The 26,521-nt window shown below is 45.5% G+C and overlaps 1 protein-coding gene across 2 annotated transcripts in view; it reads left to right on the top strand.

The window, feature by feature from the left end:
• Positions 1-26,521, top strand: part of LOC143923347 (uncharacterized) — a 52,026-nt gene that overhangs the window by 5,752 nt on the left and 19,753 nt on the right. For both annotated transcript variants that reach the window (XM_077446961.1, XM_077446960.1), the window contains exons 2-5: positions 4,877-4,912; positions 7,101-7,163; positions 11,201-11,483; positions 24,950-25,141. In XM_077446961.1, coding sequence (XP_077303087.1) covers positions 4,895-4,912; positions 7,101-7,163; positions 11,201-11,483; positions 24,950-25,141 — 556 coding nt within the window. In that variant the 5' untranslated portion in view covers positions 4,877-4,894. The remainder of the gene's footprint in view (positions 1-4,876; positions 4,913-7,100; positions 7,164-11,200; positions 11,484-24,949; positions 25,142-26,521) is intronic.

The raw sequence follows: 26,521 nt of genomic DNA, 5'->3' as shown, positions 1-26,521 counted from the left end.
GTTTGCGCAAAAGTTATAGCGTTTACTAAATAGGGATAGTTTTATAGCATTTTTATTAATCATTTTTTATTATTTTTTTTTACTAGTAATGGTGGCGATCAGCGATTTTTATTGTGACTGCGACATTGTGGGGGACCCATCGGACATTTTTGACACATTTTTGGGACCATTGTCATTTATACAGTACTCACTGCTATATAAATGCAGTGATTCCTGTGTAAATGACACTGGCAGTGAAGGGGTTAACCAGTGGGTGGTAGTGTAGGGGTTAAGTGTTCCTAGGGGTGTGTTACTAACTGTGGGGGGGTTGGGCTTTCATTTAGTGAACACTGATCTCTGCTCCAATCACATGGAACAGAGATCAGCGTCACTAGTTGCTAGGCAGAATGGAGAAATGCTGTTTACAACGGCATTTCTTCATTTGGCCGCTCCGTGAGACGATCGCGGGTATGCCCGCAGCGATCGAGTCCGCGGGTCCCGCGACTGGACTCACGGGGGTCCCGACCAGCGCGGGAGCGCGCTGCCGGCGGCGTGCTCCTGATGGCAGGGCGGCAAATTTAAAGGGACGTACATGTACGCCCATTTGCCTGCCCGTGCCATTCTGTCGACGTACATCATCGTGCCCTGGTCAGCAAGTGGTTAAGAGTTCCCTTCACTGGAACTAAGGGGCCAAGCCCAACCCCTGAAAAACAACCCTACCTCATAATCCCCCCTCCACCAAATGATTTGGACCAGTGCACAAAGCAAGGTCCATAAAGATATGGATGACCACGTTTGGGGAGGAGTCACTTGACTGGCCTTCACAGAGTCCTGACCCCAACCTATTAGAACACCTTTGTCAACTTTCCCAACTTTGTGGGAACAGTTTGGGGACGGCCTCTTCCTGTTCCAACATGACTGTGCACCAGTGCACAAAGCAAAGTCCATAAAGACAAGGGTGAGCCTTCTCGTCCAACAGTGCCTGACCTCACAAACTCACTTCTGGTCAAACATTCCCATAGACACACTCCTAAACCTTGTGGACGGCCTTCCCAGAAGAGTTGAAGCTTTTATACCTGCAAAGGGTGGGCCAACTCAATATTGAATCCTATGGACTAAGACTGGGATGCCATGTGGCCAAGACAGGCATCCCTTTACTTTTGACAATATAGTATAGTTACAATCATCCCATCTGGAGCAATGTACCTATGTAAAAATATCCATATCTGTTATTTTTTAATTGTCAATGGTTAATCCCATTCAATGTCTTAATGCATAGTGGCATTGGTGAGGGCCTGACTGGTGTCCCTAGAGCAGTGATGGAGAACCTTGCCGCCCCAGATGTTTTGGAACTACATTTCAGAGTGCATGAGCATCATGGGAAATGTAGTTCCAAAACATCTGGGGTTCCAAGGTTCCCCATCACTCTCCTAGAGTGATAATCCAGGAAATAAGAAGTTGCATAAAGATCGTCAGCCCAAAATGGTTCTAAAAAAGCTTAGTCGGTCATCAGATGATTGAATATAATAATCAATGTGTTTCGGGTGTTTGAACAATCTCCCTTCATTAGGGCTTGGATGTTAATTGTATATTTGAAAGGACTCAATCAAGTTAATTGAAGTGATATGAAATTGGTGTGGTTAAAATGTCCAAGCTAAATTCAGCAGCATATGCACTCGAATGCACTTTGTGCAATTTTTACTTTTTTAATTTGAAATTTTCTTTTCTTTCTATGTTGCGTTTGGAGAGCTCCCCTCACCTCTTGTCTGGTGAAACTCTTGTCAGCAGGACAGGAAATTAGACATGTGCGATTCGTTTCGTACGAATCGAAAATTCGTCCAAATTTCCGTAAGTCCGTACATTCGGGAGGATCCGAAATACGAATTGCTATGCTTCCGAATTTTTGTAGGAAATGCGAAATTTCATTTACGAATTTCGGATCTAAATTCCATTACAACGGAAACGTGACTGGTGTTTTGTTGACCAATCAGAGGTTTTCTTCTGGTGCTGAGTGGGGGTTAGGAAAATGACTTCTTTTAATATGGGAGTGGGAGACTGGTACTGGTAGTCGATTGGGAGATTCAGAATCAGACAAAATAAGAATGTTCCTTAAAAAAACTATTCATTATGATGAAGTGAAAAACCCAGGAAGTTAGTACAGCACAGGAATGGTGGGGACCCCCTCATAATGATAAATTCATCATAACAAACGTTTGTAATGGTTACGAAAAGTTAACAAACCTAACGAAAATTCGTATTTCGTACGAATCCGAATTGAATTTCGGACACGAATTACGACATACGAATTAACGGCTAATACGAAACGCAACAGAACAAAACTAAACAAATTTATTGTTTACAGGAAATGAGGGGTGATCCCTGTAATGGACCTCTGGATAGCAGGAAAAGCCTAAAGAGAGTTCCAAACCTTCCCCACGCCATCAAAAGTGAAAAAAAAAAGCTTTCATCTAGACATACATTCATATTTACTGCTGGCTGCATAATTGTCCTTATTTATTATCCTCAGTTTTTGTGCCTGGGAAAGGAAGGGGTGGTCATGGACCATCCTAAATACCAGCCTTAGCCCTTGTACACACGATCGGAGATTCCGACAGCCAAATCCGTCGGATTTTATCCGAAACTGTTGCATACACACAGTCGGACGAAGTTGTCAGAAAATCCGATCGTTCAGAACGTGATAACGTTATTTCGTTACGACGGGACTACATTCAGGCTAGTAGCCAATAGCTTTGATGTAGGAATTTTATCTGAGCATCCGTGGCACTTTGTCCGATCTGAATTCTCTACACATGATCGGAGTATGTCATTTTGTCAGAAAATATTTGATGCAGACCACACATAGTCGGAATATCCGACAAAACGCTCCGATCGGACACATTCCGTCGGAATCTCCGATCGTGTGTTCAAGGGCTTATGGACTTTTAAACACTTCCCATCATTAGGCTGTTTATAAATGGCCTAAGGTTGAAGTGGTTATGCCGGGATCATGGTTGAGCCTAGTGGTTTTCCTCTGGTGATTTCCAAGAGGTTAAAGTGATTTGAGCGGCGGGAGCACGTTTGCAGGCAGAGGAAGGCGGTCCCTCCCGCCCACGCCTTTACCAGGCTGTCCCATTTGATCAGAGAGCTCAGAAAGGTGTGTGCTTCCCAGGACACAGTGAGAAGAACTGACATTGTTTCTCCCACTGTATGACATCAGAAACCGGAAGTGTGAAGGATTTCATCCAGGTTTTCGGTCTCTTGAAGAAGAAGACGTTACTGGCTTGTGAAGGCATCTGATCAAATCGATCTCAGTGTGATCAGATGCTTTAGAAGCCAGAGGAGAGATCTAAGCTCTCATAGACCCCAGATCTCTCCACAAAAAAGGAGACCTGTCATTAGACAAGTGCGATTTGGTTTGTAACTAATAGATTTTCGTACGAATTTGTTAGTATTCCTACATTCGGATCAATTGGAACATCCAAATAGCTGAAAGAACCAAAATCCGAAAATTACGAAATTACAAATAAGCAGAATAATAAACACGCGAAAATACGAACTTACGAATGGACAAACTTACGAAAATACGAAACAGTAAAAGAAAGAAAATGAATTCTATAACGGATGATTTACATTTCTTAGTTTCAATCCTTTGTCTGTTCATAATTTTGTGTCTTTGTGTTTTCATTCATCTGTTCGTAATTTAGTTTGTTCGTGTTTTTGAATCGTTCTTTTGAACAGACAGTCTAAGCCATTGTACACACGGTCGGAGACTCCAACGGAATGTGTCCGATCGGACCGTTTTGTCGGATATTCCGACTGTGTGTGGTCTCCATCGGACTGTTTTCCAACTTGTTGGTAAAATTTTCCGTCAAAATGCTCCGATCGGACATACTCCGATCATGTGTAGAGAATTCCCTATCGGACAAAGTGCCACGCATGCTCAGATCAAATTCCTACACCAAAGCTATTGGCTACTAGCCTGAATGTAGTCCCATCGTAACGAAATAACATCATCAAGTTGGATTTTCCGCCAACTTTGTCCGGCCGTGTGTATGCAACAGTTTCGGACAAAATCCGTCGGACAAAATCCGACGGATTTGGTTGTCGGAATCTCCGACCGTGTGTACAAGGGCTAAGTGTATCTTAATATGTATGTTCGTAATTTTGTATGTTTGTAATTTTGTGTTCTCAAATCGTTCCTTGGAATGGGCAGTGTATTCGTGATTGATGTATCTTGCTTAATATCTTTAGCCAATCAGCTTATCCCTTGTGTGTCGGAGTCATACGACATTCCTAAACCTTTTTAGATTCAGTTGAGGAGGAGACGGCGTCGGGTCTGGTGACTGAAGGAGTGGACTGGAGTAAGTACAGGACTTATTAGAAAAGCAAGCGTAGGATTATTATTCTTTAGTTCCTACGAAAGTACGAATCAACGAAAAAGGGCAATCTCACAAAAGTAACAATTACTAAATATTCAGTAGTGTACCAAATAAACGAAAATTAATATCTAAGAAAATGCCGAATCAGAATCAGAGAAAATGAGAATTATGAATATTCCGTATCAACGAAAATATAACTGTTACGAAAATATGAAACCTCACGTCTTACGAAATTACGAATCATTACTAATCAACGGAAACGTAAAGAAACGAAACGAAACTAAATTTTTTGTTGTGCACATGTCTACCTGTCATGGTCCGTGGTATCTCAAGGGAGGTTGTTCATCCCTTGTAATAACAATAAAGTTGATTCCAAAAAAAAAAAAAAAAACATTAAAGGTACAAAAATTAATTAAAATAAATTGTAAAGTAAAAATAAAAAAATGAAGAATTGAACTTTTATTATTTGTAGTTCCATTATAATAGTAAATGTTCAATGTGTTCCTTTTGTTTTGTAGTAGAAGACGCCTTCCATCATGTATTATCTCATCCTGGTAAGACAAGTTTACTTTATAAAGGAGATACTCTGTGATATTAAAGTCCGTTTTTCTTTTTTTTTGGGGGGGGGGGGGGGTTTGTTTAAAAATAACAAACACATACCTCCCAACTTTTTAAGACAGGAATGAGGGATACCTATTAGCAAAAGTAGGTAGACATAGGACACACCCCTGCCACGCACCCTTAAAGGAGAATTACACACAAAAAATGATAAGTTAAACCCACAAGTGTTTTTTTTTACCATAATTATTCCTTTTTATTGGCTTTTGATATTTATAAATGCAGCAAATTAGAAATCGTCTAAAAGGTTTAGCACTGAGAAATGCTTTTTGAAAGATAAAAAGTGCATTTTATATACAACTCTATAGATCAGACCAAAATGAGGGACAAATGAGGAGGAAAGAGGGACATTGTTCCAAATCAGGGACAGTTGAGAGCTGTGCAAACATGTTATACTTGCCTGCCCTGTGTAATGGTTTTGCACAGAGCAGCCCCGATCATCCTCTTCTCGGGTCCCTCGCCGAGACTCCTGGCCCCTCCCTCCTGCCGAGTTCCCCCGCAGCAAGCAGCTTGCTATGGGGGCACCCGCCCCTCCTCTCTCCTCATTGGCTCACCGATTGTGATTGACAACAGCTGGAGCCAATGGTGCCCGCTGCCGTGTCTTAGCCAACCAGGAAGCAGAGTCACGGGCAGCCGAGGTTCTCGTGCAACATCGGTGGATCGAGATGGGGCTCAGGTAAATATTAGGGAGGATGAGTGGGGGCTGCTGAACACAGAAGGTTTTATAGAACACATTAACCACTTGCTGCCCGCGATATGGCAGAAAGACGGCCACAGCGTGGGCTCAAATTGCCGGGAGGGCGTCCATAGACGTCCTCCCGTTCTCCCAGGGGGGCGCCTTCTGTGATAGCAGAGTCGGTGAGACTTGGCTGATCATAGATCGGGTAAAGGGCCAATCACAGCAGGCCCTTTACCACGTGATCAGCTGTCAGGCAATAACAGCTGATCACGGAAATCAAATGGCAGTTATCGTTTATTGGTAGCATGAAGGAAAAAGAAGCCGAAGATGCTGTTAGAGGGACAAAGGTCCCCACTGTGCTTCAAATCAGTGCCATCATTGCCCACCAGTTCCACCTATCAGTGCCCATCAGTGCCACCTATCAGTGCCCACCAGTGCCACCTATCAGTGCCCACCAGTGCTGCCAATCATTGCCTCATCATCAGTGCCCCTTACCAGTGCCTATCAGCGCTGCTTACCAGTGCTTATTAGTGACACCTATCACTGTGCTACCTATCAGTTCCACCTCTCTGTCCCACATATCAGTGCCCATCATTTCCACCCATCACTGCCCACCAGTGCTGCCAATCAGTGTCTCATCATCAGTGCCCCTTACCAGTGCCTATCAGTGCTGATTACTAGTGCATATCAGTGCCCATAAATGCCACCTTTCAGTTCCACCTCTCCATGCCACGTATCAATGGCCATCATTTCCACCCATCACTGCCCATCAGTGCTGCCAATCAGTGCCTCATCATTAGTGCCCCTTACCAGTGCCTAGCAGTGCCACTTACCAGTGCCTTTTAGTGCCCATCAGTGCCACCTATCAGTTCCACCTCTCCGTGCCACCTATCAGTGCCCATCATTTCCACCCATCACTGCCCACCAGTGCTGCCAATCAGTGCCTTATCATCAGTGCCACCTATCAGTGTGCCACCTATAAGTTCCACCTTTCTGTGCCACCTATCAGTGCCCATCAGTGCCACCTCATCAGTGCCTCCTCATCAGTGCCTATCAGTGCCGCCTCATCAGTGTGAGAGCTCTGAAAGCTGAAAATCGGTCTGGGCAGGAAGGGGATATAAGTGCCCCGTAAGCAAGTGGTTAAGATAAAAAAAACCTTCTGTTCTTAGAACCACTTTAAGCTGGCTATAGATGGATCAAAAATCAGCCAGTTCAGAAGGGATGGGCAGAATTTAATTCCATCTATTCGATGATTTGTGTACAAACAGCCTGTTGGTTTTTTTTGTGTTGATGGGGGAATAGGATTATTTTTTTGGTTGAATGAAAAAAAAAAAAAAAAAAGCGCCATCGATGGCCTGAACAGTGACAAAACAATGGGAATGTTACCTGTACAGACAGTGTGTAGAATCACAATGGTCCTCCATTCATTCTTTCTCTCTTCTCAGGTGTTTCCAGGTCTTTTTATATTTGCTGTTTTGGGTTTCACAATAAAATATTTCTGTTTTCGGGTAAGTACAATCACTCGGGTAAGTAAAATCTAATGACAGGAAAACATCACATTGGGGTGTTTCAGCTGGAGGTGTATAAAACCAATTTACTCCAAAGAAATACAAACTGGACGCTACATTTCTGCTGGTGGAGTTAAAACTTCCATGTTACTCAAAAGTAGAACTAAAGGAAAAAAATTTGAATGGGAGGGTTATAACCCCTGTCAGCTTTTGTTGACCTCTGTGTCCCATTGAGGAGATTCCTCTTCACTTCCTGTCCCATAGTCAAAACAGGAAGTGATGGGGAAATTCCTCCAAAGTATGGCAATCCCTGGTTATCACCAATTGTTTTGTTTTCGGATAGATTCATTATGTTACTAATTTTGTTTTGTCATTGATTCATTTTCGGAATTTGTATCATTTTGTTTTGTTTAATCATTTTCCAATGAATTCCAAATGTTCAGAACGATTCGAGTTTGGATCGGTCGAAAAAAAATGATTGACCGACTTGAATTCTGTGTGAAGAATAGCTGGCTGTTAAGGAGCGGGTCGGGAAGCCGGCCGCCACGCCCTTAACAACCGATGACTTGTCAGCGGGTTTCCCCACTAAGAGCTGAGACAAAAGAATGCCGGCAACAGAAAAGTCAGACAAAGCAGTGTGCCCCACCCCAATCCATACCAGGCCCTTCGGGCCCTTCGGGTCTGGTATGGATACTAAGGGGAAACCCACACCAAAATATAAAAACAAAACTGCGTAGGGTCCCCCAAAATTCATTCCAGACCCTTATCCGAGCATGCAGCCCAGGAGCCAAGAAAAGGGGTGGGGGCCCCACTCCTGAACCATACCAGGCCACATGCCCCCCCCACCTCACCTCCACAAAACTTGTTTTTAACAATTCCTTTATTAACCACTTCACGCAATTCCTCATATCTGTACGTTGGTACTTTGACGCTAAATACCGCTGATAAGGCAGCAGTTGGCTGCCATAACTCCAGTATTTTCAGAAACAGCAGGCAGTTCTCTTTAACCAATTGCTTTTGCGGGCCCACGGTGGCGCTTTATGTTGCTAGGACACGGCGCAACCCCCAATTTCTGTAAAGAGCCATGGCCGCGGCTCTTTAACCATGTGATCAGCTGTGTCCAATCACAGCCGATCACATGTAAACACAGAGCTGCCGGTAATCTGCGCTCCTCGCCTCACACAGAGTGTGTGGCAAGGAGAGACAATCAGAGGCATCTCCTCGCAGAGGACATCTACACATGTAATCGGTGCCCTGTTTACAATAAAGCCCCCCACCGGTGCCAGTAATGAGTGCCCACCAGTGCTGGAAATTAGTGCCCACCAGTGGTGGCAATGAGTGCCCACCAGTGGCGGCAATGAGTGCCCACCAGAGCCGGAAATGAGTGCCCACCAGTGCCAGCAATGAGTGCCCACCAGTGCCGGCAATGAGTGCCCACCAGTGCCGGCAATGAGTGCCCACCAGTGCCGGCAATGTGTGCCCACCAGTTCCGGCAATGAGTGCCCATTAGTGATGCTAGTCAGTGCTGGCTATCAGTGCTGCCCATAAATGTCCATTACTGCTGCCCATCAATGCCCTTCAGTGCGGCCTATCAGTGCCCACCAGTGCCACCCATCAGTGCCACCTATCAGTACTCATCAGTGCCACCTATCAGTGCCCATAAGTGCAGCATATTCGAGCCTCCTCATCAGTGCCACCTAATCAGTGCCCATAAGTGCTACCTCATCAGTGCCCATAAGTGCCACCTCATCAGTGCCCATCAGTGATTTCTGTCAGCAAATTTTGGAAAAAAAAAAGCGTTTTTTTCTTTTACATTTTCGGGCTTTTTTTTTAGGAAAAAATTAACGCAGAAGTGATTAAATACACCAAAGGAAAGCTCTATTTGTGTGAACAAAATAATAAAAATGTCATCTGGGTGTAGTGTTGTATGACCGCACAATTGTCATTCAAAGTGTGAGAGCGCTGATAGCTGAAAATTTGGCCCTGGGCAGGAAGGGGGTGTAAGTGCCCGGTATTGAGGTGGTTAAAACAGAACTAAACCCATCCATTTACCATCTTCATTTCCGGCACGTGCCGAAAAGGTAACACTCCCATTGGTTGCGCTCTCAACCAAACTGTCAAACCATCCAATGGCTGGTGTCATAACTGATCACATGTGCAGCACCGTGGCAGTTGTAGATCAAACAGAGGCAAAGATGGCAGCTTCCTTGGCTGAAAACGATAGGGGGGTTTACTTCCACTTTAAGATAAAAGGGGTCTCTCGGAGAGGAGGAATGGGGAAATGCTGATGTAAACAAGCATCCCCCCTGTTCTGCCTAGTGACACTGTCACTGATCACAGCTCTCTGTAATCAGGAATGGTGATCAGTGATGTGTCACACACAGCCCCCCCCCCCCCCCCCCCCACAGTTAGAATCACTCCCTAGGACACACTTAACTCCTACAGCGCCACCTAGCGGTTAACCCCTTCACTGCCAAGTCACATTTACACAGTAATCAATGCATTTTTAATTGCACTGATCGCTGTATAAATGTGAATGGTCCCAAAATCAAAAGTGCCAAAAGTGTCCGATCTGTCCGCCATAATGACGCACTCATGATAAAAATGAGCATTACTAGTAAAAAAAAAAATATATTAATAAAAATACCATAAATCTATCCCCTATTTTATAGACGCTATAACTTTTGCGCAAACCAATCAATAAACGCTTATTGTGGTATTTTTATTTTTTGTTAGTTTTTTTTTTTACCAAAAATATGTAGAAGAATACGTATCGGCCTAAACTGAGAAAAACACATATTTTTTTATATATTTTTTGGGGATATTTATTATAGCAAAAAGTAAAAAATATTGCTTTTTTTTCAAAATTGTTGCTCTATTTTTTTGTTTATATCGCAAAAAAAAAAACGCAGAGGTGATCAAATACCAGCAAAAGAAAGCTCTATTTGTGGGGAAAAAAGGACGTCAATTTTCTTTGGGAGCCACGTCACACGACCGCGCAATTGTCAGTTAAAGCGACGCAGTGCCGCATCGCAAAAAGTTCTCTGGTCTTTGGCCAGCCAAATGGTCCGGGGCTTAAAGCGGAAGGTCCGCTCATTGGAATGCTCATTGGAACCCTCCCCCCCTCCGGTGCCACAATTGGCACCTTTTAGGGGGGAGGGGGGGTGCAGATACCTGTATAATCCAGGTATCTGCACTCACTTCCGGGACAAGCTCGCCGCAGATGCCCCCCCCCCCTCCCTGTTGTGTTTTCTTTGAAACAAACAGTTCCCAGGACACAGCAGGAACCAGAGGAGACACGCAGCGTGACTCGCGCATGTGCAGTAGGGAACCGGGCAGTGAAGCCGCAATGCTTCACTTCCCGATTCTGTGACAGAGGATGGTGGCGGTCGGGCAGTTGAGAGACAAGCAATTACTCGTCATCTGCTGCCGACATAGCTGGACCCTGGGACAGGCAAGTGTCCATTTATTAAAAGTCAGCAGCTGCAGTAATTGTAGCTGCTGACTTTTAATATTTTCCTTTAAGGTGCAGCTCCTCTTTAAGTGGTTAAAACTGGTAACCTGTAGAAATTTTTAAACGCCGCCAATGGAGATTTTTTTAAGTGCCAAAGTTTGTCACCTTTCCGCAAGTGGGCGCAATTTTGAAGCCTAGAGATGTTGGGTATACATTTTTTGGGGCGTAACATTATCTTTCACAATATAGAACAAAAACTGGGGTTCAAATCCCCCATACATGGTCAGCAGGGACCATGTGTGGGGATTTGAACCATGAATGGGCAGGCTGAATGTACCCAAGTTGATCGATCGATAAACTTGGGTACAATCAGCATGTTGGAGTTTAGATGCTATTATTGCTAGCAGCTGTTATAGCTGCAAGCAGTAATCACTGTATTGTCCAAGCGGGGAAGGGCTCTCCCCACCCATGGTTGCAGGAAAGAAAAGCCATCTATGGCCATCTTTAGAAAACGTAAATGTCTCCAGTTCCATATACAGTATAGCCTACTAAGAATAATCATCTCTTGTCTTAATTCGAACAGATCTGTGGTGTTCAGAGACGAGTCGTTGTGATCTTCTCTTACTGTTCCCCTGAAGATTACTGCTGGATCACACAGGGCCTGGAATCCCCGATCTTTAGAGGTTCTGTAGAGAGAACTTTCTCCTCAATAATATCAAATAGTAATAAGAACAGGTTCATACAAGATGTTGAGAAGTGTGATTTTGCCATCTTGTATCACACGAAGAATCGAGGACGGATCAACCTCACCAATGTGACGGACTCCCTTTATGATGAAGAGATCAAATACATGTCCTCGCATAAAGGTAAAATGTAGAGCTACCCTCCTGGTTTTTGGTATATAGATAAAACACCCAGACTAAGGTGATTGTAACCCCAGTGGTGGCCGGTGGTCCTTTTTTTTTTTTTTTTAGTTGGCCTCCTTGGCGATCAATTGGAACTCTTCTCTTTTTGGCCAATCGGAAAAAAAAAAAAAAAAACAGGTCTCAGGCCTGCTTCTTTTTTTTTTTTTCCACAATAGTTTTTATTGAAAAGATTTTTGGTTATACAAAACAAAAAGGATACATACATCAGAGAATAGTATGACTAAGAAAAGGCATACAACATGTAACAGTCATATGAGGAGTTGGACAATTAAGTCAAAATCAGCTTTAGTGTCATCAGTTTTATGGTGGAGTATAGCATTATCCGTTTCATGTCACACGATAACAAATTACACTCAGAGGTGTAGAGGATCTAACATATGCAACAAGGGAGAGAAGTAGGACAAAAGGAGACAGGATAGGAGGGGAAGAGAAAGAAGAAAGCAAGGAAGGGTGAAGAAAAAGCAAGGAAGGATGGAGAAGATTGGTGAGTAGGTGTTTGTATAAGTATCGGATGGGCCTCTATTTTTGATCAGGTACATCCCAAAATAGTCAACCAGTAATATATATTACGCCAAGAAGGAAGATCATTAAATTCTAATAGATAGTCTTCAGAATAGTTATTCTAAGGGGCTCACGCAGAGAGCTGTTCCAGCCAGACTTTCCAGGACCGTGAAACCTTTCCCTCCGACCCTCGTTTCCGGGCCAGGAGGATTTCATATGTGGAGGTGATCTGAAGAACATGATATAAATCAGATATATTTGGCGCTATATCACTCCTCCAATGTTTTGTTATAAGAGATTTAGCAGCCAAAAGTATATGGATAACCACAGTGTGGAGATCTGGCGGGAAGAGCTCTATACCTATGTTCAAAAGAGCTAGACTTATACTAGGGGGGGTGAGCATTCCTGTGGTGGAAGAAAATCAAACGAAACACTGAGTTCCAGAAACTGTTTAGGTTCTTACAAGACCATAAGATATGCTGAAGGTTACCTATGTCACCACATCCTCTCCAACATAGCTGTGAATGGGCGTCAAGTACCATCTCAGGACAATTTTTTGGTGAAGTTCCCAGTGAGTAATACACTTGGTAGCATTATATAAAGTCCTAAATGCGGATTGCCACTGTTGAGTGGTATAGGAGGTTGCCAGGTCTCTCTCCCATTTAATGTGGGATGATGTTTTAGAAAAGACTGTTTTTTGTTGAAAAAGTAGGTAGAATATGGATATTCCCTTCTTTTGGGTCTGTGTTGAGGTAAGATATTTCCACGCTAGTTCGTGGACATACAATTTGTGGGAGGGCAATGACCCAAAAAAATGGGAGATTTGACCATAGGGGTATCTGTCTCGGGTTTGGAGCCCATATTGTTTGTCGAGAACATCGAAAGATTTTATAGAATTGTCTTGGAATAGGTCAGCAATAAACTCAATCCCCTTATCCTTCCATCTTCTAGTGGGTGTATTGGGAATAATATCTGCCAAGATGTCTAGAGGGATGGGGATGTCAATCAGATTATCCCCTGGGGAGGGGGCAGTACAGAGAGCTCTCCACGCCTGCAAGGAGGCTTGTATAGTCAGCGGTAGTCCTTTAAGTGGAAATGGTTTCCACATATCTATCACCAACATAGATCTCAATGTTCTAGTAGGGCTTAACGATTGTTCAATGGCTCCCCATGGGGAGATCTCTGTATCCCGAAACCACTTTTTGAGTTGAACGAGTATCGATGCCCTATAATAATCTAGAAGTACTGGGTAACCCACACCTCCTGCATTTCTATGTTTCATCAATTGGGCCTTCGAGCACCTAGGCCTTTTAGATTGCCAGACATAGTTAGTAAGGATGGCGTCAAGTTTTTTTAGGTGTGTGGGTGAAAGAGGTACAGGTAGTGTACGAAAAACGTATAGAATTTGTGGCAGGAGGAGCATTTTAAAGGATGCCAATCTCCCCGACCAGGTGAGTTCTACTTTAGAGATTCGGGTGGTTTCCTTAAGCAACTGGTCGGAGAGCAGGCGGTAATTTATATTAGCCAATTCCGTTGGGTCGGCAACTATCCTGAGACCTAAATAAGTAATGCCATCTTCGCTCCAGGTATATGGGAGTGAGTTTTGTAAGGAGTTCCTGAGGTTCGTAGGGACATTGATCGGTAGAATTAAGGATTTGGAATAATTTATTTTATAATATGAAATTTGGCTAAAGTTCTGTAGAACAGAGTGGGCGGAGGGTAAAGAGTGTGTGGGGGCGTCTAGAAATAAGATGACATCATCCGCAAATAAATTAATTTTGTGGGAAGTGTTATGAAAGGTAAAGCCTATTATATCTGGATGTGATCTAATTTTTTCTGCAAGGGGTTCAATAAGTAAGTTAAAGATGGAAGGCGAGAGGGGGCATCCCTGTCTTGTGCCATTCGTGATTTTAAAAGTCTGGGATAATGTGTTGGAGGTATACACTTGGGCAGAAGGTGTCGAATAAAGGGCCAGAATAGCCGATAATATGGGTCCAGCAAAGCCAAATTTCTTAAGGACATGGACCATATACCCCCAGTGTATCCTGTCGAACGCCTTCTCCGCATCCAAAGAGAGGAGCAGAGAAGGCGTCCGACAGGATTTGGCATGTTGGAGCAAGTCGACAACTCTCCGCGTAGCGTCAGAGGGTTGTCTGCCTGTTGTAAAACCTGATTGGTCAGGGTTGATTAAGGAAGGGAGAATGTCTAAAAGTCTCAGGGCTAGAATTTTTGCATAGAGTTTAACGTCAGTGTTTAGGAGAGAAATAGGGCGGAAATTTGAGGGGGTATCTGGAGTTTTACCAGGTTTAGGGATTGTGACCACATATGCTTTAAGCATCTCTGGGGGGAAGGAGGCGTTCAGAATCGCATTGGAGAAAACAGCTTGTAAAGTCGGGGATAGTAGTGTTTTGAAAACTTTATAGTAGTCGTTTGGGAGGCCGTCGGGTCCTGGAGATTTGCCTAGGGGCAATGTATTGATAGCCGTTTGAATTTCCTTCACTGATATAGGGGCGTTTAGAGATGTCAGCTGTGCATGGGATAGGGTTGGGAGTTTAAGATTTTGTAAAAAGGTCTGGATATCGTCTTCCAGGGGTTGAACAGTATTGGGGTCTTTGTCAATATTGTAGAGAGAGGAGTAGTATGCGGCGAAGGCATCTGCTATACCCTTAGGGTCCGAAATTTTGGCACCCTCAGAGGTATTTCTGATAAAGGGGATTCTACTGCGTGTCCTATGTTCTTTCAATTTGTTAGCGAGTAATTTCCCGGCTCTATTGCCATATGCATAATGATTAAGTCGTAAAGCTTTGATATATTTGTCGTGAAAACTTATAAGTAGTCCCCTCAGTTCATAACGGAGAGCCGTCAACCTGTCCGCCAAAGAAGCCCCAGGAGTGACCTTGTTTTGAGCTTCAACATTTTTAATTTCTTGAAGCAGAGAGTCTAGTTTGGCTGATCTTTGTTTTTTCAGTTTTGAGCTAAGTTGTAACAATATACCTCTCATATATGCCTTATGGGCACACCACAAAGTCATAGGGTCAGAGACAGAATTGGTGTTGATATCGAAAAATTCCTGCAATGTTTTTGTTAAAGAGGTCACAAGACTGGGTATCCGAAGCAGACTGGAGTCGGCCCTCCACACAAAATCACCCATCGGGGCATCCTTCTCCGCTACCACTATTGAAACTGGAGCGTGGTCGGACCAAGAGATATCATGGATAGCGGAGGAGGATGTTGCCCTTAACAAATTTCTATCCCCAATTATCATGTCAATACGCGAATATGTGTTATGCCTGGCTGAACGGAAGGAAAAGTCTTTTTCGCCAGGGTGTTGACACCTCCAAATGTCATATAGTTCTTCTGCATGTAGAGTGGACTGCAGTGTAGGTAGAGGCCTTTTGGATTTGGAAGTGGTGTCAATAGTGTAGTCCGAGGTGATATTGAAGTCGCCCCCAATTAATAGGGTACCTTGTTTTACTGCGGCCACTTTTTTCAACAGCCTTTTAAGGAATCTCAACTGATGAGAATTAGGGGCATAGAGGCTGACTATTGTATAGAGCTTACTATTAAATTCTCCAATAACAATAACATAACGGCCTTCTGGATCGGCGATAAGAGACTTAAGAGTGAATGTTACCGAGGCACCAATAACAATAGCAACACCTTTATGTTTATGTGGCACCGAAGCTTGAAAAACATGGATGGTATTTCCTGTGTTTAAGTCTGTGCTGGTCCTGTGGTGTGAGATGCGACTCCTGTATGCATAAGATGTCAGCTCTCAATTTACTGGCCTCTTTCCAAAGAGCAGCCCTTTTAGCCGGGTGGTTAAGCCCATGTGCATTAAAGGTAACAACTTTCATCATTTGTAAAAATCACAAGGGGAAGATAGGAGTAGGCATACCCGTGTACTAGTGCGCGTATAGAGGTCATCCGATGTCCAGTTGTGGAGGTGGTCTTCAGAGACAAGACGAGAAATCCGGAAGAAACGGCAGAGTCCATCCTGGGAAGAAAAGGTGGAAGAGAGGGAGCAGAAGGGAAAAAGAAAAAAACAGCCAGTGGGGAAAAACAAATCTGAAATAGCTGCGTACAGAGAAAAGAAGAAAAAACTCAGAGCTATAACATGCTCAATACTAAGAAAAGGGCCTTGTGCGTGGGCCCGTGGCAGAATTACTGCACTAAATGTCATGGGGTGTGTAAGCACTCGGTGGCGTACGTGCTGTTAGAGCCGGGTGATCACATTCTTAGTGGAATTTAACAAGGGAGAGATCAAGTGTGTCTCCTAGAGGAGGCAGCCTTGTGTTTTCTGGACACGACCTGCCAGGTCTTGCTGATATCCAGTGAAGGCGGTGAGGAAGCGTGTGTCTCAGGTTGAGCTGGGAGGATGTCCCAAGTGCGAAGAAGCTGTAGCCCTTCTTCCAGCGAATTCACTACAGTCACTCGTTCGTCTTTGGTAATGAGCAGTTTAGCAGGGTATCCCCAGCGGTATATAATGGCATGGTTGCGCAGGGCCTTAGTAATGGATACCAGGGCTTTGCGTTTTTGCATGGTATACTGAGACAAGTCCGCAAAAAGTTGAACATTTGCGTAACATTCAGGCGGTTGCTTGTTTTTGCGGTAAGCAGACATAAAACTTTCCTTGATATGGTAAAAGTGTACTCTCATGAGGACATCTCTAGGGATGTTGTCTGGTAGGTGGGAAGGCTTGGGGATACGATGGATCCTATCGATTACCAAGTCAGAAGCAGATGCGTCCGGAAGAAAGGATTGCATCATATCTTGTGCGTATTGCAGTAGCTGACCTGAGGTGATCACTTCGGGGACCCCTCTTAACTTGAGATTGTTGCGGCGGGATCGGTCCTCGAGGTCGGCGACCTTTGACCTGAGCCATGTCACCTCATCGGCCTGTTCATTGTGGGCATCCACCAGTGAATTATATGAAGAGGCATAATCTCCCATTTTCTCCTCTACATGTGACACTCTTTCGCCCAGCTCCCCCATGTCTGCTCTAAAGCTTCTCATACAGTCCATTAGGTCTGCGTGGAGGGAGCTGCGAAGGGACACTAACATGTCTTTCAGTGTGGTGTCAGACACCGGTTGGTTTGTGGTAGGAAAGGATTGAAGCGTTTCTGCTAGCTCCCTGGTGTCGTCTAGGCCGTCACGGTCAGCGCTCACCTTATCGTCGTTCGCATCCACTGACAGTCTGGGTTTGGACTTCGCCGGGCTGCGGGATATAGGAGTGGAGACATCTGGGGGATCGCGGCGAGCGGATGCACGGGATCCTGGGCTAGGCGTGGAAGTGGAGGATCCGCTGGATGTGGGCGACGGAGCGTCTCCGGCGCCATCTTGGAGTAGGCCTCGGTCTTTTTGTGGGAAGAAGTGTTGTAGTTTCTGCAATTGCGAGACTCCTTTCCTCTTCTTGGCCATGGCTAAGGAGTGAGGGATGTTTCCCAAGCAGGTGGTACAAGAGTGGAGTCGAATCGCTCTCCGTTAAGGGTTGTTTTCCCGGACTCTAGCACGGAGCTAACTGCCTACGCGTCCATGCAGTAGCTCGGTAGCCACGCCCCCCCCCCGTCTCAGGCCTGCTTCTGATTGGCCCGGATTGAGGATCAGTGTTACAACAGTGAATATTAATTTGCTGTTGTAACACTTGGGTGGGCTCATGACGCAATGCTCTGCGCCACGAGCCCCACCCTATTTTGATGCCTATAATGCCGCGTACACACGAGCGGAATGTCCGACAGAAAAAGTCGGACGGGATCTCTTCATCGTATATTTTCCGATCGTGTGTAGGCCTCAGCAAAAAAAAGGGGGGGAAGAAGGAGAGAACGCACTATACCGGTACCTCAACAAGATATAACAAACAATATGTAATACATTTTTAATTTTATTGCTACAAAGTCCACACTATACATATACAAAATCCATAATATATATATATATATATATATATATATATATATATATATATATATAGATATATATGTTCTAATATACTTTTGTAGTCAAAATCATAGATACTGGTTGACACGTTTCGCCGATGGCTTCCTCAGAACCAGGTAAATATGACTATATATGACTATAGAACCTAGAAGGACCAAAAATGGGAGCGCAGAGGTATATAAGTCAAATCCTTCAAGTATAGATTCTAAATATTATACTATATGTACATTATCAATAAATATTCCATCATAATTTTACTAAGAATCAGACTCACTTACATACATGTAGCCTAAGTAAGGCCAGCCTAGAAGGGAGGCCCATACTCTGGAGGAGGTGTATCACCCTTAGATAGAATTTAGGGGACAAGTGGATGGTGCCTGTACAGCCCCAAAATCTGTAAGTAGCATTCAACAAGATATATCTGTCAAAATAATTATCCAATTAAAATGGATGGGCCGCCGCTGATTGTAACATTGAGGGGTCTCAGTGACTTCCTTGGACACTGTGGCATCATGTGAGGTGGGGGACACCACAAGGAGATTGGGAGATGGTATTTGTGTTGGTGGGATTGGGGGGGGGGGCAGGAGGGGGTAAGAATTGTTGTAGATTTGGGGAGGCGTGCTAGGAGTGGTGATTTGGGGGGAATTGAGTTGCGAGGAGGGGTGGGGAAGATTTGTGCTAGTAGGGGGGATTTAGGGAGTTTGTGCTAGAGAAGGTGATATGGTAGAGGGAGAAAGGGATGTGTGCTAGGAGGGGAATTTTTGGTGTTTTTAACCACAATCGAGTAATTGTAGGTGCCCGACGATCAGCGTGCGTGCCTGGCACTCGCATCAGCTCCTGGGACACGCTGCACGTGCCTCCTACAGTGTCTTGAAGGGCCATCGTACAGCTATGACGGCTCGCCCAGGGGGGCCATCCTGCCACAGTATAACTGTGGTGGCTGGTCGGGAACCAGTTGTCCCCTAGTGCAGGATTCTCCAACCCCTGGGCCATGGCCCACTACCGGGCCGTAGCCCGTTTACAGCCGGGCCGCGAAGTCTGCGCTATCTGAGCTGCAGCGGCAGTCACAGCGAGCAGAGAGATCACCCACACAGCCCTGGCGCTACACTGTGGGGATGAAGCAGGCGAGCAGAGAGACAACATAATCTCCCACCGCCCACCTGCATCACCGCCGTTCGGCCCACACAGCCCGGCCGGTATACTGTTGGAGGTGAAGCGGGGGAGCAGAGAGATTACATGATCTCTCACAGCCTCTGGTGGCATGTGGCAATCTGCATCTGGTGGCATGTGCCAAGTGACTGTTGGAATTTGCATCTGGTGGCATGTGCAATCTGCATCTGATGGCATGTGGCAAGTGACTGTGGCAATCTGCATCTGGTGACATGTGATTGTGGCAGTCTGCATCTGGTGGCATGTGGCAATCTGCATCTGGTGCCATGTGGCAATCTGCATCTGGTGGCATGTGGCAATCTGCATCTGGTGGCATGTGCCAAATGACTGTGGGAATCTGCATCTAGTGGCATGTGGCAAGTGACTGTGGCAATCTGCATCTAAGTGGCATGTGACTTTGGCAATCTGCATCTGATGGTATGTGGAAATCTGCATCTGGTAGCATGTGACTGTGGCAATCTGCATATGGTGGCATGTGGCAATCTGCATCTGGTGGCATGTGGCAATCTGCATCTGGTGGCATGTGGCAAGTGACTGTGGCAATCTGCATCTGATGGCATGTGGCAATCTGAATCTAGTGGCATGTGACTGTGGCAGTCTGCATCTGGTGGCATGTGGCAATCTGCATCTGGTGGCATGTGACTGTGGCAATCTGCATCTGGTGGCATGTGGCAATCTGCATCCGGTGGCATGTGACTGTGGCAATCTGCAGCTGGTGGCATGCAATGTGGAAATCTGCATCTGGTGGCAGGTGATGTGGCAATCTGGTCATGGGCACCGTGGCAAGCTGCATCTGGTGGCAAGTGACAAGCTGCTTCTGGTGGAAGATTCTGCATTATGGTGAGCTGAACTATTTAATTTTATATTACAATAAAATAATAAAAATAATGCACTTCAATCATCCTGACACTATATTTATTTTTTTTTAAAACAAATTTTTATTGAAGTTTTTCACAATACAAACATCAAATCAGTTGACAGTGCGCAAGACAGAACTATTGAGTAGCCGAGTAGGCCAGTATTGGAACATAAACATTAGCATGAGGAAAAGAAGGTGGGGAGAAGAAAAAAAAAGGGGGGGGGGGAGGGGGGTTGTATATCATCATATTTCCAGAACAGTATAATAGACCACACTTGAGGAGAGAGATAACGGGTAATAGGGTGAAACGAAAGTATGCGTCCCTTAATCATGAAAAGTGTCCATTGTAGGCCTGTAGTTATCCAAGAAGTGGGAGCAGATAGAAGAGTTGCATATGGATGATCGAGAGCTTATATATCCAAGAAAGTCCGGTTGGGCCTAAAGTGAGCCAGTGGGCTCATGGTTGATACAGCAGGATGGTATGGGGCTGTTGAGGAGGATGAAAGACCGGTAATTTGAGTTTCCCCAGCGAGTTGGTAAGGTCACGTTTTAGGTACCAGTCGGTGTATCTGAAGGGGTACATGAAAGATGCAATGTCTTCCGAACTAAACGAGTGTTCAATATAATCTTTCCACCTAGAGAAGAAGCGGGCGGTAGACTGGAAGTGAGAGGAAATAATATCAAGTCTTTCTATATAGAACAGGGAGAGGAGAGCTTGTTTCACCCCTTGTAGACATGGCGGAGACGAGATGATCCAGTGGTCCATGATGGTTCTGCGAGCCGCCAGCAGACACACATGTGACCAATGGGTAAGAGTGGGAGATCGTGGCGGTGCCACCAAGGGGATTGAGGGTTCACAGCTGAACAAGCAGGTGAGTGGGTCTTTAGGCAGAGGCAGATCGGTGACGGTTAAAATGTAGCCCAACACAGAATCCCAGAAGGTGGAAATTGAAGTACATTCCCACAGGTGAGTAGGGCGATCAAGTGAGCACCATGGGCACTTAGCTTGGGAAGGGTCCATGTTGTTCGTGTGAAAGGGGTAGTAGGCCCTATGGGTAATTTTGAATTGGGTTTCCCGACATTTTTCCGAAATGACAAGTTTATGGATAAGTCTATATCCCCGCAGGATTTTTTCCGGGAGGCTTGCGTCGTTGAAGATTGAGGCCCATTTTTCAAAGGGAGCAAGGTGGTATTTATCCGCTTGACGGGTGATAAGGTGCGCATAGAGATTGGAGATGGAGTAGTTATCCTGTTGGAGCGCAGAATCCAAGTGGGATGTAGAGCATGAGTCCGGCCGTGTCCCCCCCCCCTATCGTTTTCAGATAGGGAAGCCGTTGGTAATAGTGGAACACCTGACAGGGATGGAGTGAATATTCTTGAGATAAGGCTTGGTATGATTTGAGTCTTCCCTGGTTACGGTCATAGAGGGAGGCAATTGTGACAAGGCCTTGTTTGCCCCAAAAGGTAAAAGCTGGGTGGGTAGTGGAAGGGGGAAACATGGGGTTTCCCTGGATGGTCAGATGGTTGGATATATTCGTGGGTAAGCCCATGCTGACACCATATTAAACATGGTGTTGTAATGATTGAAGTGCTAACACCAGCCATATCCTGACAAATTGGTCATGAAAAGATACATCATCACCCAGAACGCCCGGCCCCCTTCCCCGGGCCTTGGCACAATGTTCAAACACAATGCCCGTCCCTGGTGCCAAAAAGGTTTGGGACCACTGCCATAGTGCATCCTGTCGTGATTGCGACATGCTGTATGAATGCTTCCATTAAATGTTTCAAAAAGGTCCTTCAAATGATATGCACTTGTATACCAGACACTCCTCTATGCACATCTAAGAATTAAAGCTGAAGTCCATCTTTTGTTATCCTTTACATAATTTGCTTGGACCAGCTTGGCCCAAATGAGCTATGTTCCTTACTAACATGTGAGGTCGCTGGATGTGCTGTATAAAGTGGCTGAGGCTTCCAATCTCATACCAGGAACACAGTAGAGTCTATCAAGAAGAAAGTGTTGTATTCTAGAAATGAATACAAAGCTTCCTCTGCCTGGCTGAGTCAGAGAGGTAGGATGATGATGTCATAACCTCTGACTCAGCCAATCAGGGGAATCTTTGTATTCATTGCTAGAATACATCGCTTTCTCTGAATGACTGAGTTGCCGTTGGGATAGATTCTACTGTGTTTCGGGTATAAGGCTGGAAGTCTTGGCTCAAACCCAGAACACGGCCTCAGCTACATACAGCTTATACCACACGTCCAGTGGCCTCACATATTAGTAAGGGACTTCATTTGGGCCAGCTTAGCCCAAACAAACTATGTAAGGACTCCATCAAAAGATAGAGTTCAACTTTAACTGTCTGGTGATTTCCGCCTTTGTCACTGTCACAGAACAAGGTCTACATATACTACATCTCAACCATGGATCTGCTTCTTTGAAGGAAAAAATCACTTTACAGTAGATCCACCAGAAACCACCTGTCATGGTTTTGCAATAGTTTGCTTACCTGTTTCCATGTGTTCATCTCTAGAGACCAGCCGACCCTCACCTGACTGCTTTTGTAATCCATCCTCTGGCATAACTCCACCCTAGCTCCTATCAGAGAGCTCTATATTAACCTGTGTACTGCAGGCCAACCCTGCTGATCAAGCATTGTGTATTCCTTTGTGTGTTAGCTTCCTGTTACCTGCTGTTGTTCCGTTACCGACTTTGGCGTGTCCTTGACTATCCCTGTTGCCTGTGATCCTGACCTTTTGGCGTGTCCCTGACTATTCTTGTCTGCTTGTGGCCCCAACTTTGGCTTTGTCCCTCACCATCCCTATCCTCCTGTTGCCTACTGTGTGTGTGAGCTGGGGGACCCTGGGGGTCGCGACCTGGAGCCAGTTGCAGCCAAGTCCATCCTCATCACTAGAGGTGCTGGTGAACACCTGCTGGCTCTTAGACTCCGCGCCCCAGGGAATCTTACGCTCTAAACCCTGTGGGATCTGTCTCCCGTCCGCAGCAGTCAGCCGTAGGGTCCACAACCTTGCGGTGCACTCCTGATCCCTACGGTGTGCATCTGTCATCTCGCCTCGAGGTGACCTGACACCACCTTAACTTGGTCCAGCACTATCACACACATCAGTCAAAAACAGATCATTTAGAGGAAGTTATAAAGCACTGCTGCTGTAGGATAATATAGAAAACTCAGAGTAAAATATAAAGTAGTTCACTCAATGCTTTCACTTGCTGCTTGGAGTTGCTCTTTAAGTTCCTGAGTACCAGAGCATTGCACACCACATTTACCTGAATGGTGGCTGCCAGAGGATTGCCGCAGCAATGGTATTGACACTGGGGAAAACTGTTATGCTGCATACACACGACCGGACTTTTCGACTTGGTCCGGCGGACTGGAATCCGTCGGACAATTCGATCGTGTGTGGGCTCCAACTGACTTTTTCTTCCCAAAAGTCCGGCGGACCTAGAAATAAAACTTGCTTCAAATCTTTCCGACTGACTCAGGTCCAGGTCGAAAAATCCGGTTGTCTGTGTGCTAGTTGGACGAACTAAGCCCCCCCGTACACACGGTCGGACATTCCGACAACAAAATCCGTCGGATTTTTTTCCGACGGATTTTGGCCGAAACTGATTTTTGCGTACACACGGTCGGACAAAGTTGTCGGAAAATCCGATCGTCCCGGAGCGTGATGACGTTCGTTCGTTATGACCGGACTACGTTGAGGCCAGTAGCTAATAGCTTTGGTCTCGTAATTTGATCTGAGCATGCGTGGCACTTTGTCCGATCGGGATTCTCTACAAACGATCGGAAAAAGTCAGATCGGATTTTGTTGTTGGAAAATTTGAGCTCCTGCTTTTTTTTAATTATCAGTCTTTTTTTATTTGTTTAGCAAAAAATAAAAACCCCAGTGGTGATTAAATACCACCAAAAGAAAGCTCTATCTGTGTGAAAAAAAATAAAAAATAATTGTTATTTGGGTACAGTGTTGCATGACCGCGCAATTGTAATTCAAAGTGCCACAGGGCTGAAAGCTGAAAATTGGCCTGGGCAGGACAGGGGTGAAAGTGCTCAGTAGGCAAGTGGTTAAGCACAGCAACATAGCATAAAGATGTTATTGTGCCAATAAAGCTGCTGTTGTGCCCATAAAGATATTATTGTGCCCATAAAGCTGCTGTTGTGCCAATAAAGGTGCTATTGTGCCCATATAGAATTTATGATCTCCACTGGCTTAAGCCAATGCTGCACCATGCAGGTGTAGTTTTCTTTTTACCATGCAGGTGTAGTTTTCTTTTTACCATGCAGGTGTAGTTTTTTTTTTTGTAATTGATCGATTGACTAATTGTATGTTTATTTATACCTTCACTTGCTGTGGTCGCAGCATATTTTGCATGGTTGTGTATGTGGCTCAGATCGCCATCACAAAACCGGGTACATTCTCCCTCCTCAAAAAGTGCCAAATGTTGCAGTGGAAGGGGGAGGGTTATCACGGTTTATGTGATAATGACTAAGCCCCTCCCTTTCATAAAATGGTCAAAAAGGGGTGGAGCATGGGTGACCTAAAAATGACACCCCCCCATAAAAAGTTCTGCGGACGCCCATGGCCTGAGTCTATCTCCGCCTTGGCTTCACCACCAACACGTTCCGTCCCACAACTTGGCCTTAGTCATGAGGCCGCTGACAACTCTTTGACGCAATGGGTTGCTTGATGTGCGGCTTACAGGGCATCATTTTCATTCTGTGACTCTGACAGTAGTCTAGATGGACTTTTAACCCAGCCCGCACCCTGGTTGGCATCCACCAGACATACAGGGAGCTGCACATGCCAGAGTGGGCATCCAAAGTTAACCTACTTTTTGAATGGTTATTTTATTTCATTTCTCTGTCTTTTTCAACCCAACTGAAGCGTTGTTTCTTCTACTGTAACTCTGCAGGTAGGAAGAATGTCATTGTTGTGATTGATGACCTGGAGAAGAGTGGCTATGAGGAGAAGTATTCTATTCTGGACTCCCAGCGAGATATTTCCGAATATGCCCGAGATTTGATACTTGTCAGTAGCGAAGACAAAATGCATCAACAAGGAATCAACAACAAACTCCAACTGATCGTAGATCTTATATTTGATGGTAAATGACCTGCTGTGCTGATTAGGAGGTGGAAATATCAACGGTGATTGGTTGCACTCAGCATTCTTATACCGACACAGAAGAGATCGAATTCTGTACAACCAGCTTGCCCAAAGATGATTTGAAATTTGGCCGCTCCCTGCTGAACCGGCTGAATTTCAGTCCATCTACAGCTGGCTCTAGGCCTTACTGTGTGAAAATGCAGAAGACTAGCAATGTCTGAAAGCGGCTCTAGTGGGGGGGAGCAGTAGGACAAGACAGCGAGGAGCCACGGTATGAAAATAATGTGTTTAAAGTGAACCTTTAAAGGGGCTGTAAAGGTATTTTTTTTTTAAATAACAAACATGTTATACTTACCTCCACTGTGCAGCTCGTTTTGCACAGAGTGGCCCTGAACCTGCTCTTCTGGGGTCCCTCGGAGGCTGTCTCGCCCCCCCCCAAGGACTTCTCACATTCATGCGAGCTCCCTCGCATGGTGTGGAGTACTTGCGGGCACGTCCCCATGATACAGCCGGCGGCCGTAGCCGCTCACTGTATCACTCGGTCCCGCCCAGGGCTGGACTGGGACAGAAATTTGGCCCTGGACTTCATCCAGACCGGCCCACTTACATTTTTAGTGTCCCATCAGCACCCCCTTACATCAGAGTGTCCCATCAGAACCCCCTTACATCAGAGTGTCCCATCAGCACCCCCTTACATCAGAGTGTCCCATCAGCACCCCCTTACATCAGAGTGTCCCATGAGCACCCCTTACATCAGAGTGTCCCATCAGCGCCCCCTTACATCAGAGTGTCCCATTAGCACCCCCTTACATCAGAGTGTCCCTTCAGCACCCCCTTACATCAGAGTGGCCCATCAGCGCCCCCTTACATCAGAGTGTCCCATCAGCACTCCCTTACATCAGAGTGTCCCATGAGCACCCCCTTACATCAGAGTGTCCCATCAGCACCCCCTTACATCAGAGTGGCCCATCAGCACCCCCTTACATCAGAGTGTCCCATCAGCACCCCCTTACATCAGAGTGTCCCTTCAGCACCCCCTTACATCAGAGTGTCCCTTCACTAGCCTCCTTATATCAGAGTGTCCCATCAGCAGCCCCCTTATATCAGAGTGTCCCATCACCAGCCCCCTTATATCAGAGTGTCCCATGAGCATCCCCTTAAATCAGAGTGGCCCATCAGCGCCCCCTTACATCAGAGTGTCCCATGAGCACCCCCTTACATCAGAGTGTCCCATGAGCACCCCCTTACATCAGAGTGTCCCATGAGCACCCCATTACATCAGAGTGTCCCATGAGCACCCCCTTACATCAGAGTGTCCCATGAGCACCCCCTTACATCAGAGTGTCCCATGAGCACCCCCTTACATCAGAGTGTCCCA

The sequence above is a fragment of the Lithobates pipiens genome, unplaced genomic scaffold (assembly GCF_037356315.1).
Source record: "Lithobates pipiens isolate NorthernLeopardFrog02 unplaced genomic scaffold, aLitPip1_a1.2 Scaffold_22, whole genome shotgun sequence".
Lineage (NCBI taxonomy): Eukaryota > Metazoa > Chordata > Amphibia > Anura > Ranidae > Lithobates > Lithobates pipiens.
The sequence above is the reverse complement of the archived record's forward strand: the minus strand, read 5'-3'. Positions and strand labels throughout refer to the sequence as shown.